The sequence below is a fragment of the Thunnus maccoyii genome, chromosome 3 (genome assembly GCF_910596095.1).
Source record: "Thunnus maccoyii chromosome 3, fThuMac1.1, whole genome shotgun sequence".
NCBI lineage: Eukaryota > Metazoa > Chordata > Actinopteri > Scombriformes > Scombridae > Thunnus > Thunnus maccoyii.
In genome coordinates, this window is record NC_056535.1 from 1,783,353 (window position 1) to 1,800,738 (window position 17,386).

The 17,386-nt window shown below is 39.1% G+C and overlaps 1 protein-coding gene across 1 annotated transcript in view; it reads left to right on the plus strand.

The window, feature by feature from the left end:
* Positions 1-17,386, plus strand: part of LOC121894315 (receptor-type tyrosine-protein phosphatase gamma-like) — a 486,290-nt gene that overhangs the window by 383,299 nt on the left and 85,605 nt on the right. Inside the window, exon 7 of the mRNA XM_042406838.1 lies at positions 12,933-13,090. Within this exon, the coding sequence (XP_042262772.1) occupies positions 12,933-13,090 (158 nt within the window). The remainder of the gene's footprint in view (positions 1-12,932; positions 13,091-17,386) is intronic.

The following is a 17,386-nucleotide window of genomic DNA, read 5'->3' on the forward strand; positions in this document are numbered from 1 at the left end:
ATAAAATTTTTCATGACCACATTAACCCCTTTGCATGATTAACATGATCAGTATCACTGGCAACTTAATTATCAGTCGCACTTCATTATTATCAACAGAGGAAAGTAGACAAAAGCTATTGTCCAAAATCCATGTGTTTTATCCTCTGATGAACACTGATGTCAAAACCAGATTTCACTGCAATCTGGCCAGTAGTTGTTGAGCTATAGAAAAATAAATACACAAGGAAAACACAGTTAATTAAGCTTGATGTTGAAGGAGAGGACAAGGAGTCTGTTCTGAGACAGCATCAGGGCACATGAGATTCATTCTTATGAGCACACAGAGTTTTATCATCTCATCCAAGTTCTTCCAGCAGGTCCTCCAGTCATCCTGACATAATGCACAGCACAGCTGGAGTTCAGACATTTTTAAGAGTCAGTACAGCGCACCAAAAATTGGGGAGAAAAGGTGTGCCGACTAATCTCAAAATCAAAAATAAATATCTCTAAAAGCTTACTTGCCAGTCCAAACTGATGGTCTTTAAAAAATCTTGGCATAACTAACCATCATCTTTCCAAAACTGGCAAAGTACCCACTAAAATCAAGATACAGCCTGTGAATAAAATCCTCAAAAGTACACCATGAAAAAAAGGAGGACAGATAAATAGAAGTGTCTGGCCCAAATTTCTGGAAAGAAGCTTAACATGCAAGCAGTGTGCAGTGGAGCCACATCAGATTGAATGTGAAAGAGAGTGCTGTGGGATTAAACCCCCATCAATAAAAGAATGGTAGACATACGGCACAGTAGCACAGATGGAAAGAGAACGAGGGAAAGAACACAGAATTTAAACACCTATAGAAGTGCTACAGGGTCGAAACAGTACCTCAAAGCAGGAGAAACCACTGTAAACCATGTACACCCTTTAAAAATTAATTGCCAATCAGGGTCACAGAGTGTCGAGTCAGTGGAGACTTTGAGCAGTGAGTTAGATAGTGAATTAATGGACTTGTAATTTGTGCCGGTGAGCAGGAAGGGCTTCATTTCAGCACTGTGACACCAGAGCAGCGGGAGCACAGACGCTTGAGTAGATAAACAGAGGAAATGACACAGTGCTGACATGAATGGTGTGTAAATACACAGCTGTGTGCTGCACCCAAACAATAGCAACACACCAAAAGCCTTGTTCTCTGTCCCTCTGCACTGTACTGGACATACTCCAAACACAGACTTCTTAGGCTATAATCCTCTAAAATCTGTCGACATGCTCATGTCCCTCTTCTCCAGTTCACTGGTCTGGATGTCAGACACTTTAACAGAATCACAGACATGCAGTTTATTACTAAGAGAGATAAAGCCTGTGATGTTTGTCACTTACTGTCTCAGGTCAGAGATCAAATGAATTCCATTTTGTTTAACTTATATCAAAGAATCCCTGGTTTAGTTTGGTTTGAAGTAGGTTTAAGTAGGTTGTCAGATTAAAAGTGGATTTACAGTAACACCTCTAACATGGCTGTCAGCCAATAATAGTCTTGCAGGGCTTAAAATGAGCACATGCCAACCCAAAAACTATGGGTAGATCTTGAAAAGGGGCTATTTTATTTCACTTCATTATTCAATCTGACATGTTCATGTTGGGTGTTTTCTTTTATTATTAACTCAGTGTAATCATAAGTGTGTCAATTGTAATTGTTAAATTATAATTTTCAGAACTTATAATTATGAGTTGAGTTGACCAAATGTTCTTTGGGTCATTTACTTAACTCATCAAATTAAGTTACTTTGAAGCATTATTAGCTTGTTCGCCTGTACCTTATATACTATATATATGAACACAGCTACATGATGGAGGCCATTGTTACATGATGTGCTTTTTTATACAGGCCTGAGGATTCAGATGGTCTTCTCTTTGATCAAAATTACAACAATGCAAACGATGATTGATGTGGAGAAATTCTGGTCAATGGTCAACTCACTGCTGAAGAAAGTGTACAGGAGCCTTGATGTCCTATGCTGAGAATATTAATTGAAACAGTTGGCCCAGCAGAGAACAGAAACAGTAAACATCAAGGTGACTTTTGGTCTTTAACCCCAACAAATCATCCCACGATATGAAAAATTAGTCTTATTGGCTCATTTAGTTTCTAAACAAGGAACTGCACTTTACCCGTGTTAGTTCAGGTCACGTTGCATGGAGTTTCAGGTCACTGTCAGCACATTCTGGTTTGAATGTCTGATTATGCCCATGAATCTACACATTCATCTATCTGTGTTGTCTAGGGAGTCTCGGGCCCTCTCCCTGACCTTGGTTACTGGAACAACACAGGTTTATGGGAGTGGCTCCTGCTTTCCCCAAACATTACAGACAGTTACTCTGAGTCTCAAGGAAAGGAGAAAATGTCTCCTTCTGCTTGTGAATATTAATGTGACCTCAAGGCCCATGCTTGACCCAGTATAACCCCTAAGGATGGAAAATTCCACAACAATGGTGAAGACAGATATGCACTGTAGACACTTCCTGTGCCCCACTCATGTCAAACACTTAAGTTATAGGGATCATATGTGGAACATTGGACCCATTATGACTATTAGCAATACAGCAAAAACTGTACTGAGGAGTAAGACTTAGAATCAAAACTAATTTGTAAGCTGAGAATTTCTAGTGGGTACAGCACACAGATTTGAGTTACTTTAACTTTGAGTAAAATAACAGAGGTAAAATTATTTGTTTGGGTTGTGATGATGTAAAATAATATGTTATTCATACTTGGAGAAAGTTAACATGAGTAAATATTCTAAGTTGGATAAACTCATAGGCCAAACTGAAGACATAAGTTAAATTGCCTTAATCAAAATGTTTCTGAAGTTTTTTGCCTTGAAAGTTTTCTTTTTCTTTCTTCTCTTTCTTTTTTTTCTTTTTCACAGTGTGTGGCAGTTTCTAGGAGTAGTTAACATTTGTTATGCTAATCAATGAAATATGTTGATTTAAGAGTTGTTATTTCTGCAAGATGAGCACCCCTGCCCCTGTTTTTGATATTTTTTTAATTTTATTTTGGGCAGTGTATGCCTTTATTGAGCTATATAGCACCAGTATAGAGATGACAGGAAATTATGGAAAGAGATATACAGCAAAGGTCCGCAGTTGGACTCGAACTGGGGATGTTGCCATTCACAGATGCCATCTTAACCCTAAAACCAGTTTTAAAATTGCTGAAAAATTGCCTGAAGTGCCTTTTAAACTCTGTTCCTCTTCAGTTAAAATTAGCTGTGGCTCGTGATGTTGCACAATTGGCAGATAATTGCACCTGAATTACACCCAAAAATCTTGTTTTTGCTGTGCATGGTTTAACCTCTCACCTTGATGCAGTGAAGAAGTGTACTCAAGTGTGAGGTCAGTAGATTAGATGACGTCACTGATGGGCATAAATCTTTTTTTTTTTTTTTTAAAGGAACCTTAACAGACCCAAATAGAGAGAGAAAACACCAACACAGGCAACAGCATGATGAGCCACCGATCAAAAAACAGCTGTGATTGAAAAAATTGCAACTGCAATTCCTTTCCAGCAGTTCATGCTCTATCTTCCTCCAATCCCACTTTTTACCTGTGATGATTATGACAAACCACACGCTGACAGTGGATAGAGAGGCAGCTTGGATTCATTCAGTCAATGGCTGTGTTGACAGACACCCATACACAGACCTGAGAGCTGCACCAATTGAGGGAACCTACTGGACATGATTATACCTAGGCTCTTTTCAAGTCTCCACTTGGATTTTGGATACTGGGAACCGAATGGACATGTGAAGACCAGCTTGTACACCATAACATCACTTTTTAGTGTGGTGTCAGGTGTCAGGAGTACACCTCTGACCACACTCAGCAACAGTGGACACACCCCTGGTTATGAGCTCTGTAGAATCAGTCTGTAGAATGTATGAGAGAAAGACTATATTTTATTCCTCTCGGAGTGTAACACAATTCAGGCACACACAAGAGACGACATTTAAAATGCCTCAATATCTGGACTATCCCCTTCCACACAGACTGAGATAACTAGTTTGTGCATACATCAAAATGTTCTCATTTACTTGTTTTATTATATACATGAAGGTCAAACAGAAAAATCTCATGAAAGAAAACAAGTCATGCTGCAAAAGGGATGCCACAGCTAATACGCTAACACTGAGAGAAATATCATGCATTACCATAAACCACTCAAATGAATTCAAATATGATTGTCCAAGGCTTTACAATAAGAACACACATTAAAAGAAACAATAAAAACATAACATAAAATCCTAAAGAATCCACACAGTAAATCCTAACATTTACCATCTGTTGATAAAACTGGATAGGGAGTCACTAGCTCAGTGTTTTGCAATAAAAATCCACTTATCAATGCAAAATACAAAGTTCTCATCCAGGCATAAAATGGCACCTCATTTCATGTGCAAATGAAGCAATCTAACTGCAGTGCAGATAAATGAGTCCCCGGTTCTTTTATTCTTTAAACTGCCCTCGAACACTCCAGGATTTAGAACGGAAATATCTCAGCTTTTTAAAAAAACATGCATCACTGTCCCTGTATGACTTTTCCAAGACCCACTTTCTCCACAAAGCAGCACTATTCATAAGTTCTAAAATCAAGATAATAGCAGTCATGACTACACTGTATTAATACTCTGTCATCATAGATGCTTCATGATTGTGTGCTCACAACCCAGAAGCAAACACCTAATTCATTCTGACACCAGCATTTATTTTAGGCCACTAACAGGGGCTGTTTGATATGGAATTACAGTCATTTTCAACCATGCATGAAAGTGTAATGCCCTCCCAAAAAAGGTCGAATAGAAAAATTACATGTTGTTTTACTAATCGTTATCCCACTATTTTTATGTAGTCTGTGTTCTCATCAAACTGTTTTCAACAGATTATGTCCCTGAAGTCTTTTCATTGTCTTTTTCTCTTCTGCTTGAAATTGGGAGCACAATATCACAATATCACAGCTTTCTGATGATGCAGAAATGTTTCAATTACTGATCCTTCATCTAGCATGATAGTTGTAAGTATTCTAATTATTAATACATGCTTATAAATTATTGAGAAGGACCAACCTTCCCTTCTTTCCTCATGATAATTCCTTATGATGATTGTTATCAGTCTTTCAATATTGATTAGAAACCCAGAGCCAATCAGGAGAAACTTCTATTTAGAAGAGGAAACAAGCAGTGGGGAGAACTAATTCTTTCAACACAGGAAGTTGATCCTAAAACAGTTCAAACCTTCCACTGCCAACTGAGCCACTTAAAAACGTCGGGTTAAACATAGAGAACCACCTTAGTTCAGTGTGTTAGCATACTAACATTTTGTAATTAGCATTGAACACAAAATACAGCTGAGGCTGATGGGAAATTTGTTCTGCATATATTTTGTCATAGCATTGGACAAATTGAAATTTTGACTTGATAATGGCGCTACATGAAAAGTAGGGGGGTCACCAGAGGTATTGTGTAATTCATCCTGAGACAGGAACTGATTGTGGCTTTTGACTTAGACCAATCCACAATAACCCACTTGATAATAATATAGTTGTTTAAATGTTTATGTTATAATTGTTATAACAGCCACCCACAGACATTAGGTCAGTCACCACAGCACAGCTCTCTTTCTCTCTCTGTTTTTTTTTTTTTATTATGCCACCGGTCCAATGTTTTTAGTGGCCTACCACAAACCCTCCACTACTCCCATACTCCTGATGGCCCATCCTCCCTTGTCCTGCGGGTAACAGGAATATGTGTACTACATTTCATGGCAATCCATCCAATATTTGTTGAGATATTTCACTCAAAACCTCAAATGTCAACCTACTAGTGGTGCTACAGGAAAAGTCGGGGGATCACAAAAGTCAATGGGATTTATCCTTTGGGGACCATCAGTGTCTGTACTAAATTTCTTAACAGTGCAGCCAAAGGTTGTTCACACTTCTTTTTGGACCAGTGGTCGACCAACCAACAGGCAGACATGGCCCTCCAGAGCCACGCCACTGGTGTGGTTAAAAGGCAAATATTAACTGTAGGTCTGTGACTGTACTGAAACTCTCCTGCATGAACATTGTTGGGTGCACTACATGCCCACCCAACATCTCCACCTCACATTCCTTACTTTCTGCATCTCTACATAAATGGCACACTACTTCCTGCAATGGCACTTAATTAATGTTGCCATAGGACATAAATTCCTTAGACAGTGGGTTGTACAGTTGCTTCTATCATATCAGTATCATTAATCACGCATGTCACATGTGTTAGTGTGAAATGACTTCAGACTAAAAGAGAATTTATTTGCCTTATTAGACCTTTCCAAATTCAGAAATAGCTGGTTGATGCTGGTAAGAGCTGTTTTTCAGTCTTTCAAGGGCAAGTCTCCAGCCCTGTTGGTAACCTCAGTGGTTATTTTGCTTCATCTCAAGCTGTCAAACCAGGCGAAGGCACAACATTTAAAACTGATTTTAATAAAACTATGATTGAAAAAAGTCATATTACCAGATATGTTAAATGACATTCTTTTTCTGTAGGAAAAACAAACCATCTGGTTGGATACTTACTGGGTATTTGTCTTCAAAAGACAATCTGCTCTTCTTCAGCTGTCTGCTGATCCAATTTCCTTCCCTCGTATTACATGAGCTTTGGAAACAGGTTGTAATCTTTTAACTGCCATGTCCTTAAGCTTCCTTAAGAAAGAACACAAAGTTACCAACAACATACACACTGTCATTTTCACTTGCTCCACTCAGATTCCCTAAATACACTAATGTAAGTACTGCATGGTCCAGCCACCACCCTGCCCTGTTTGCCAGCTAAATAGCTATAATGCATTGTCACTCCCATACATACTTTCATCAATTTCTCAAACACTCTCGTCTTGAGGGAAGTGGATGCCACTCGCCACCCATCTGAACCCTTTTCCCTCCCTGGGGATGCTCTATAGGGTGATGGGAACAACAGTTATGTGTTTCCAGAGGCTAGGCACTCTCTGCTTAAGTGATTTTATGAACATGTAAAAATAAAAATGCAAATGCACTGCTCAGCTGTGGTGCAAGTCCTTCCCACAGGCGTTATGTAGTGCTTAGCTTCTCAGTATCACATGGGAGTGTTTTCACTTGTGATGGAGAAAAAGATTCCTGAACCTTTCCAGCTGATAGCAGTCACTTCTGGACATTATTCATTCTTGTGAAAATTGCTTGATATTATGTTTGCTGGATACATCTGCTGGTCACAATGTCCAAATACAACAATAAACCAAGAAGACTTGTATGAAAAAAATGTGTTTGATATGAATATTAGTGTATTAAAGTGTTGTGGTACTTCATAGTTCTGTGTTCATAGGATTGAAGTGATTAAGTTATTAGGAATTTTTGCCGAAGGAAGCAAAATTGTTGATGTACTGCAGGATTCAGAGGATTTCATTTTTGCTACAAACCTCTCTCAGGGCACAAACACTAATCATCACTGATGAAGTGTTATTGCAGTTGGACAGTTGCTGCTCACAAGTGCTGCATTTTACAAGATCATGCTGAACAACCTGAAAATGCTCTCACACAACAGACATCACTCTTTTGTTGCTGCCTTCATTTCTCCCAAATGCTCAGACTCCCAAAACTGAAATATCCCAAAACTGCACATGTCTCTCTTCCGTATCAAAACCCACAACATTTGAAAAATGTTTATTCACTTTGACTACAGATGGAGCATTGAATATCTGGCTGCAAGTCTGTCTCATTACACAGTATAAAGCATTGGTCCCATTACATCATGTATTTTTTCAGGATTGAGTATGGGGCAAATTTTGTTGAACATTAGGTGACTAATGTGACTGCACCTTAAGTTATGGCAACTGTTTCAAGTTTGGTAGTTGCTGCATGTTTGACATAGACTCATCTGGGAGATTGTCCTCACAGCATTGGTCATTTTTTTGAATACTTAAAATAACCGATGTTGGTGTCTTCTTGATAAGAGATCTCTGGTGATCATGCAAATAATAAATCTGAGAAGCAAGGTCAAACGCAGCAAGACATATGGAACCTTAACTACTAATGAAGGATGGTTGGCTGTACAAAGCAACTGACATTGACACCATTGACCATGGTTTGCGTCATGTCTCCTACCAACAGTTACCACTGTTCTTTTTATCTATTTCCGTAACAATCCTAACCATAACAAAGTAGAATGTTAAAGTTAGATGATACTTTTTATGGTTAGTAATCAATATTAAATGTATTTACATTATGTAATTACCTCTTAATATAGTATTTTACATTGTTTGTGAGTCTTTTGTTCCCATGGATTGAAATTGTTTGATGTACGGTTAAACAAAATCTCCCTGGACTGAAATCTTGAGGTTTGTATTTTTAAAGTTAATCCTTACCCTTGGAAACAGTAGTTTCTCAAGCTCCCTTGACTAGTTTTTCCAGAGCTTTCAGTCACATCTTGCGGTCTTTCTCAGTGGATAGAATTTACTCAGTTGCCATGGAGCTTGTTTAGTTGTCCTTACCTCACCTAAGTATGGAACTTATGTTTGCCGTCATGTTTGCCAAGTATTCACTTGCGTTAAATTACTCTCTATTTGGTTAAGGTTAGGAGAATGGTTAAAGTATCCAACACTGGCTGTTGGTAGGAGAAGTGAAAGTCAGAAGTGGTTGAAAGCTCTGGAAAAAGCTAGCATGTGAACCTTAAGTGTTTTTTGTCAGACTTGATTTTAGGTGCCTAAACTTAAATAAACCTTAACCATAGAGATGGCTGATCAGACAAAACTCATGTGAAACATTTTGTAACAGTTAAATCTGTTTCTAGAAGGCAGTGACAACCAATGTTGTCCTGTTAATAGGGCCAGCAGATTCTAAAACTCTCATATAGCTTATTTTTAAATGTTTTTGTCATTTAGTTTGTAGGACATGTTGCACTTTGTAGTCAAATGCAAAGTGGCTTTGAATCTCAAAAAAATTTGTCACAAAGTGCTTCAGATCGCTTTTTTGAATTTTACCAACATGGTTGTAAATCATTAGTGGCAGCAAATATCAGTGAGACACACTCCCATTCCAGAGTCCTTGAATACCTCCCAACATGTGACTTTGTGCTAAATGTGTGCTTTTCCCTCGCTGTGCGATTAAATATCAAGACTTAAATGAATAACTGAGGAAGCTAATAGGTGATTAGATGAGCAGACAGCTGTTCTGATGCTTTGCAGGAGGCTCTGAGCTTGAAGTACCCGTATGATTGCAGTCTCACGCTGCTCCTGCTAATGTTAGACTTTCCTGGGCCTTCCCTGCAGTATCTGCTGCTGCTGCCACAACCACTGCTGCTGCTGGTGGGAGAGTAAGGTACCCATAGGCCATCACTGCACGAGCTGCCTTGCCTTGCTAAAGCTTAATCCTTTTCCTTTTCCTCTTTCAAGCACTGTTTGCTTGCATGTGCCGCTAAGCGTCTACAAGAGTTAGAAAGTTTGTGTTTCATGTGTTCAGACGTTTCCTGAGTTACGTGTTTGAAGCGAGACATGCCTTAGCATGTGTTTGGTTCCTGAGAGCATTAATTCAAATGCATACATTTTGAAGATAGCCTATCCTGTCATCCTCCATTCCTCACGTACACCCCACTAACCCACACCCCGTCACTATCAACACCCCCTCCCCGTCTCCAACTCTGCCTCCTTCCCCGGCTCGCTCTGTCGCGCGGATTTGACGGAGCTGAAAATACATCTCTGAACTCTGCGTCAGGGAGGCAGTGGGAGATGGGGCTTGTCAGCGGAGGGGTGAGGAGGAAGAGGTGGGGGGCGGTGGGGGAGGCCTGCGGTTCTATCTGTCGCCAATAAAGGCAGTGCATCTTCCCCTCCGCCCGTCGCCATCCCTGTCAAGTGACCTGCCCTGCTGAACACATCAGCCCTGCGTCCCAGACAGTTGTACACACTTCCTCCCCCTTTATTTCCATTCCTGTCACCCTCCTTCTTTGCATGTTTTCATTGGAACACTGGATCAAAGGCTTTCTCCTCCTCCCTTTCTTCTCATCTCTTATCATCACTCCCCTTTATTGCTGCTTTCTTATTTTTTTTCTTTTTTCTACCCCTCCTTTCCCACCTTCCCCTTTGCTTCACAATTCACTTCCTCCTTCACCTTCCCTTCTCTGGTGACAAGTCCTCCCTCCTCCTGTCATGTTCTCTCTTTCTTCTCTTCTTCCTCTGAGGCAGATGAGTGATGAGGTGTTGATAATGAAAATTATGAAAGTAGTTTTAATTCACATCCTATCATGACAGGACTCTGAAGAATTATTGCACTGCCTATATCCTGAAAATTGCCAATAGCTGATATTTAATTTGAAAGGTGCATGAGGTAACGCAAATGTGTCCCTCAGAAGGCAGTTGTAGGTATTCCTTTGAATTTTAAGGGTCTTGTTATCCAGACATCATTTACGATGTTATCAGGAAACATTTCCAAGTCAGTGAAGGTCAGCTTTCTCTAGACAGCTGTTGTCACATTACACATCAAATGTGTAATATCAGTTTGTCTCTTGTAGTGACAAACTGACATATCATCTGACTCTGCAGTTCCCCTCAGTTCCACAGATATCTCCCAAGTAAAAAACATGTCCATCAATGTTTTCAGCAAATCCCACAAAAAGATATTTGCTTATGTTCGAGTGACAAAGCCCACTAGCAACTGTAATTATGACTCTTGCAAATCAGGAACAAAGGTGACATAATTATAGAACCAGAAAGTCCACAGAGGTGGATGATTGGGTCAACCAAACATTGGTCATTAACACGGAAGACTGCTATAAGTTCTCTGTTTCCCACTAACAGTCAACTTTGGTTTCTTTTAACCATAACCGCCATTGGCTCCCACCCTTGACCAACTTGTTTTTGGCCTTAAACTAACCAAACTTTAACTGCAGCAGTGTAAGATCAGGAAGTGGTTTTACTTTTGAAATTGTTAGACAAAGTTAGCTGAAGTAGCTGGTGAACATAATGGAGCATTTAGCAGCTAAAGAGCCAGATATTTCCCTCAGGAATTGGTGGAGAATAAATCAGAGCTAAAAGGAGAGTGAATACTGGACTTATATTTACCAGGTGGATTGAAACCCAATCCAGATGAATGCTAATGTTGCTCATGGCTTAATGTGTAAATAGGTGACTGTTTCCTGATATATTTGCCAAGCACACCTGAAACCGAAATGTATTGGGTTTTGGTAAATAGATGAATCAATGAATCTATGTATGTGGGTGGTCTCTATTGCAACTGTAGTTTCCTTATTTAGTCCAACCAAGAGTAACTTTCACTCATAATATATATTTGCTCACTAGCAGCAAGGATAATATTAAGGATAGTGATGTCAAACAGTTGGTCAGTTGGTCCATCCGACACTTGGGTTCATGACATAGTAGCTAGAAACTATTGGCTGTACTTTCATGAAATTCGCTATGGATGTTGATGATTACCAAAAGATGAATGCTAACTCAATGAGATGTCCTTTGGTACCAGCATCAGGCCAAATAAACCAACCATTTAACAGAATTTCTACACTCTGTACACTCTCCTACCAATGTTCACTGCTTTTCTTCTTTTCTATGTCCACCCATCCAACCCGTCCAACCCATATAGAAACAAATTAACATCCCTTCTGATGTCAGTGGCCGCTCAAGGCCAGCTACTCAGAGAAAACAGTTATACTGTTAATGTCTTTGTCAGATTATTTTAATTGTTTTGTTTGCCCATTTCTATGGATTCTGGATTACTCACACTAAAAGTGTAATTTAAAAACTAAAAAGTTTCTTGCTTGAAGCCTCCTTTATCATTTCATTAAAAAGCCCCAGGCCCCACTATGTTTCATATCAGTGGTGAATGTTGTTTGGAGCATGGATTGTTAGTAAAATAATTTGACACTGTCAACATTTGGGCTTTTAGATGTGATGTTGTAGTGTTTCTGTGTGGTATATGCCATCCAACACCAAGAGAGGTACAGATGCGTGACAAATTAAAGGAAAAAACGCTACAAGTCTGAATGCTTGACCCCTACAATGAGGGGATCTGGTGGCTCTGTTATGCTGTGGGGGACATTTTACTGGCATGGTTTGAGTCCACTTGTCCCCTTAGAGGGAAAGGTCACTGCAAATCAATACAAAGTTATTCATCACCTTTATCCTATGATGTGTTTTTTCAGCCTTGGCATTGATTCTACAAGTCTCTACTTGTCTCTACTTGAGTCTTCTACAAGAACTCTTCTGGAGGGATGAACACCATTCTTCAAAAAGATATTCCCATATTTGGTGTTTTGATGATGGCCATGGAGAGCGCTGTCTAACACGTCAGTCCAAAATCTCCCATAAGTGTTCATTTGAGTTGAGATCTGGTGATTGTGAATGCCATCACATATAATTCACACCATTTTCATACTCATCAAACCATTCAGTGACCCTTTGTGCCCTGTGAATTGGGGCATTGTCATCCTGGAAGAGACCACTCCCATCAGGATAGAAATGTTTCCTCACAGGATAAAGGTGTTGACTCAGAACAACCTTGTATTGATTTGCAGTGACGCTTCCCTCTAAGGGGACAAGTGGGCCCAAACTATGCCAGCAAATGCACCCCAAAGCATAAAAGAGCCACCAGATCCCCTCATTATAGGGGTCAAACATTCAGGCCTGTACCAGTTTTTCCTTTAATTTGTCACCCGTCTGTATAATTATAGGTGTTCAATGCAGTTATGTCTGTCAGTAGGGGGACATTGAACAAGCCAGGCACAATGCAAATGAAATCAATAGCATAAACCTAAAGGCTGTAAAACAGTAGCACTTGGATCTGCTCCAGAAAACCTGGTCACTGTAGTTTGCAGTGAAATAAGTAGTGTTGTGTAGATCATGTTGTATTGATTGGAACATTTTGTCCTACCCTCTCTCATGTAGAAAAAGAGACTTTCCTGGAGCCATTTGTGCTGAAGGACCTGCTGCCATCCTCACTGGGAAGTTACTATCGCTACACTGGCTCTCTGACCACTCCGCCCTGCAGTAAGGTAGTGGAGTGGATCATCTTCAGCAGACCTATCTACGTCTCCTACAAACAGGTGAGAAACACATACAACACAACCTACACAGAGGCAGAGAACAATACAGTCATTTGTTCAAGGTTGAGGTCACATGATGGTTGCTACTCATTTTTTAGATAACAGGCCTAAAAAATGATCATGAAGTAACAATCTACTATCTTGTGGACACATGGTATATTATTTGTGGATAACAAGCTTCCATACTTTATAGTCTAGGAGAAGTCATTCCTGTGAGTGCAACAAATTCTTCACATTCCCCAAAACATGATTTGTCATCTCTAAATGATTAGATAATTAAGTCATCATAACGAGAACACAGTTTACCTTACGATAATTAGATTATGTTCTGGAAATAATGCTCTAAACTTCACTTTGTTGCATTTTGTGTTGCCTTTACATACTACCAGTTTACAAAAAAAAAGAACAATTCATAAATAAATCAAATAAAATCCCCATGGACTCACAAGCTTGGTTTTCAGGCTCTGTAACTTAACCCAAACGTAATGGGCTTGTGTGTACTTTGTAATTTCTACTCTCTAGTGTTCACTACAGAGAATAGCCCATGAAAAAAACACTGTTTTCATGTCAGGCTTTTTTAACATGAGTATTTAAAAAAACATGATTTCATTAAGAAAAAAAGACTACTAAAACAGCCGGTCACTTTAGTTTTTCACAGATGTTACTCAAACAGGAGGAAATAGTACATTTCTTGGGGACTATTTCCAATACTGGATTGATACACATTTCTAGTGTTCTAGTGAGTATTTCAGGCAGCACGACGGTGTGTGTGGTGATTGATCCAAAATAAACTACAGTGTGTGTATGTGTGTTCATAGTAATGAAGGAACATGTCACCCAGTGCAACATTGATGTGTTTTTGTCTTGTTTTTGATTAACAATGGAGCTCTGTGACACAGAGGAATAAGATAATCAGGCTTTGGATACACGCAGAATACTTGTTAGTGGATCAGTTTGCGTTGGTTTTGGTTTTGATAGTAAGGAATATCACCACTCTTATTCTTTAAGGCATTTCCACATTTGCTCTAATGTCTGCCCTGACTTGAGGCATAAGTAAGGAGTGCTAAGGGACCCTTAGCTTCCACCATGGTCCCCCCAGAAAACTGCTATGACAAATAACTAATTTTGGGGAGATATACCAAATTTTGAGATTCTCTACAGACATACTTGGTGTTAATGCAACCATAGAGTGGTCAGCAGTTAAATGGGTAAATTGTCCAAATATTTTCTTTCCAAAATGGCATTAAAAACATCACACTATGTTTAGCAACATCTGTACCAGCCCCTCTAGGAATTTCCAGGGATCCCTAGAATCTGCAGAGAATCTGCAATTTTGTCAAGTCCTTGCAATGTTTTTGTAAAGGAAGAGTGCATACATATTAACCAATCACTGAACTTTTTCTGCATAAAATGAACCAATGTTTTGCTGATACTGCTCACTTATTGTTGCTCAATCAAAGGCTTGACTTCTTGACCTGTGACATCAGAGACTTTCATACTTTTTAGGAGATGCACCTTTCTGATTTGATTATTCCTGATGGTCTAAATAAAACATTACGCACAAAAGTAAACACATTCACAAGAATATTGTGCATAAATGCATATATATATCTATACTGGACTTCCATTTACCGTACATACCACTTTTTTTAACCTTTTATTTATTCAGGGGAATTTAACTGAGAGCAGTGCTCTCTTTTTCAGGAAAGCCCTTATCACATTCACACAGTTAAACATTCGTACCTGGAAGCTGCCGTGTACAACCACAGTCTGATCTGCTGCCACTGAGCAGCTCCACTGGAGCAGTTGGGGTTAAGGGCCTTGCTCAAGGGCACCTTAGTGGTGATAAAAGCCTGTTTGTGCCTGTTGTTGTGCTCACATGATTAAAATAGGGCTGCAGGAGAAAAACAATATAAGTCATATTAAGTCACATCACCTCCTTTCCATTTAAAGCACTGTAAAGAGAGAGCTATGATGGTACTCTGTCAGGTTGGTGATGGAAAAAATAATCTGTTGTTGATCCACCACAAAAGCTTTGACAAAAAGAAGCCTTTGCTGGAGCTACACAATCACGAGTTAATGTATAGTATTCAAGGGAAAAATTCTAAACTTTTTACAACATGACTCTTATTTTCAGAGTTCAATAAGGAGAGATTAATTGGAAACAATATTAATTGTGATAGCAAGAAAGAGATTGGACTCATCGATGTGAAGCATCCTAATTAAATGTAAGCCCATGCAGACAGGAGATAGGACAGGATCTCTGCAGAGTACACACTGGTGGTGGTAGAGTTGAACTAGCAGGTCTCGGCTGGGAGGTAGTGGGTTACACAACAACCAACAAATCCCCCAAAACTACATGACAAACAATATCATTTGTAATTGACCCTTGGAGCAAAAGAGGAATAAAGGCAAAATGTGAGAGAAAATATCTTCTTTACTGAACTTTCACTTTCAGCTTCATATTCAGCTTTAATTCCTACCAAATATTTTGGTACTTTGTTGTGAACCTTTGCAAGAGAGGAGTCAAGTAAGAGCAAGAGCAAGAGTGCTCATAGAATTGATAGGTTGTAAACAAAACCCAGTTGTGTTCTGTCCTCTACAGATTCTAACCTCAAATCACAGTATATCCACTGAAAAGTCCAACATTTTTTGTTCTCTTGACAAGAATTTCTTAGTTTTAACAACAGAAAATCCAGCTCTTCCTTTGTGATACATAAGCCCTGTGGTGGATGTTTGACTCTTGAATTACAAAAACTACAAATATTTGATTGTAAAGAACATGTTTTCTTAAAGTAAGGTAGGCGATGGCAGCAGTGGATTTCTTTTTTTTCAGAAAACTGAATGATTCAAAACCCCAAAACCCTCATTTTGATGTAAAACCAGCTCTTCTACATGCAATTATAAAATGCCAACTCCTCATGGAAAATGCTGATAAACTGAGATAATATTTGCCATTTTAAACAGAACAGCAGCTCCAGTGTTTCCAGTGTTGGTGAATAAGGATTTGTAGATATCTTTAGTTCTTGTCCTCCTTCCCCAGTCCAAAGAACACTTGGCAGACTCATCCCCTAATGAGACCAAATGAGTTTGCTTAGGAGCAGCAGTGGAGCAAGCCAAATGTGGATGAAGTATTGGCTTCTCTGCCTTGAAGTTAGAAGAGTGGGTCAATGTAAAGCAGGCAGTGGAGAGACGTTACAAAGACTGATGAGATGGAGGGAGAATGATGAAGAAGGCAGCAGAGACAGGGAGACAGAAAGCCAAAGAGAAAGGTGATGGTTTCAACCACAAAACAACTGATGAAACTGCAGTAAAAACTCACTGACTACCACACAACCCAGACACTCACAGATTTAGGGCTGCAACTAACAATTATTCTAAGTATCAATTAATCTCTCAATTGAATGTTTTTGAGCAAAATGTCAAACAAAAATGCCCACACATTCCCAGAGCCAGAAGGGATGTCTTCAAATTACATATTTTGTCTGTAAAATAGTCAAAAAACCAAAAGATTGGATTTGCAATTGATATGAAAAAGAGAGGTTGTAAATCAGAACCAGTTAATGTTATAATAATAATTGTTAAGCTATCATCCAAATTGGTTAATTTTCTCTTATTCATCTCACTGATAAATAAACTAAATGGACACACCTTATGATTGTTGGGTAGATTATATGATTTGGGCATCAGAACTCACCAGAACAACAATTCCATTTACAGTCTAGGAGCAGTTAATGTTTTTTACATCGATTGATATAATGTGTGAATTTAAGAGTTGTTATTTCTGTAAGTCAGCTTACAACAACATGCGCAGCTGCATTAATTTAATCCATCAACGATGTAGCTAGTGAGCTGTGTAGGAAAATGATATCAACATTCCTCATCCCTATAAAAATTCTCATTGGTTGATTTTTTTTCTCAAACTGGAAGTGAAAGCCGGTGATGAGCCCAACATCAGATTTGTTTGAAACACTGAACAAATAAAAGATGGGGGCTGTGATTCTGAGCTGTGGAACAAGACTACTCTCTGCACAGTATACAGTCCTTGTTGTCCTTGTCTCCACCAACTCAACGGCATTTTTCCTCAGATGCATTCCCATTTCTGTGCAAACAACAGCATACATTTGGAATAAAAACAGTTTTTGATGGATGTTGTTTTTGTTTAGGAGTTGGTTTTATTGAAAAATTTCAGGGGCTGTCTACAATGCAACTCCAATCATAGTTTAAACACCCAGTGTGTTGTTGTCAGTTGTTCAGTACGTGCTCATTTGTAGCTGCCAAGACTAAATAGAGGTG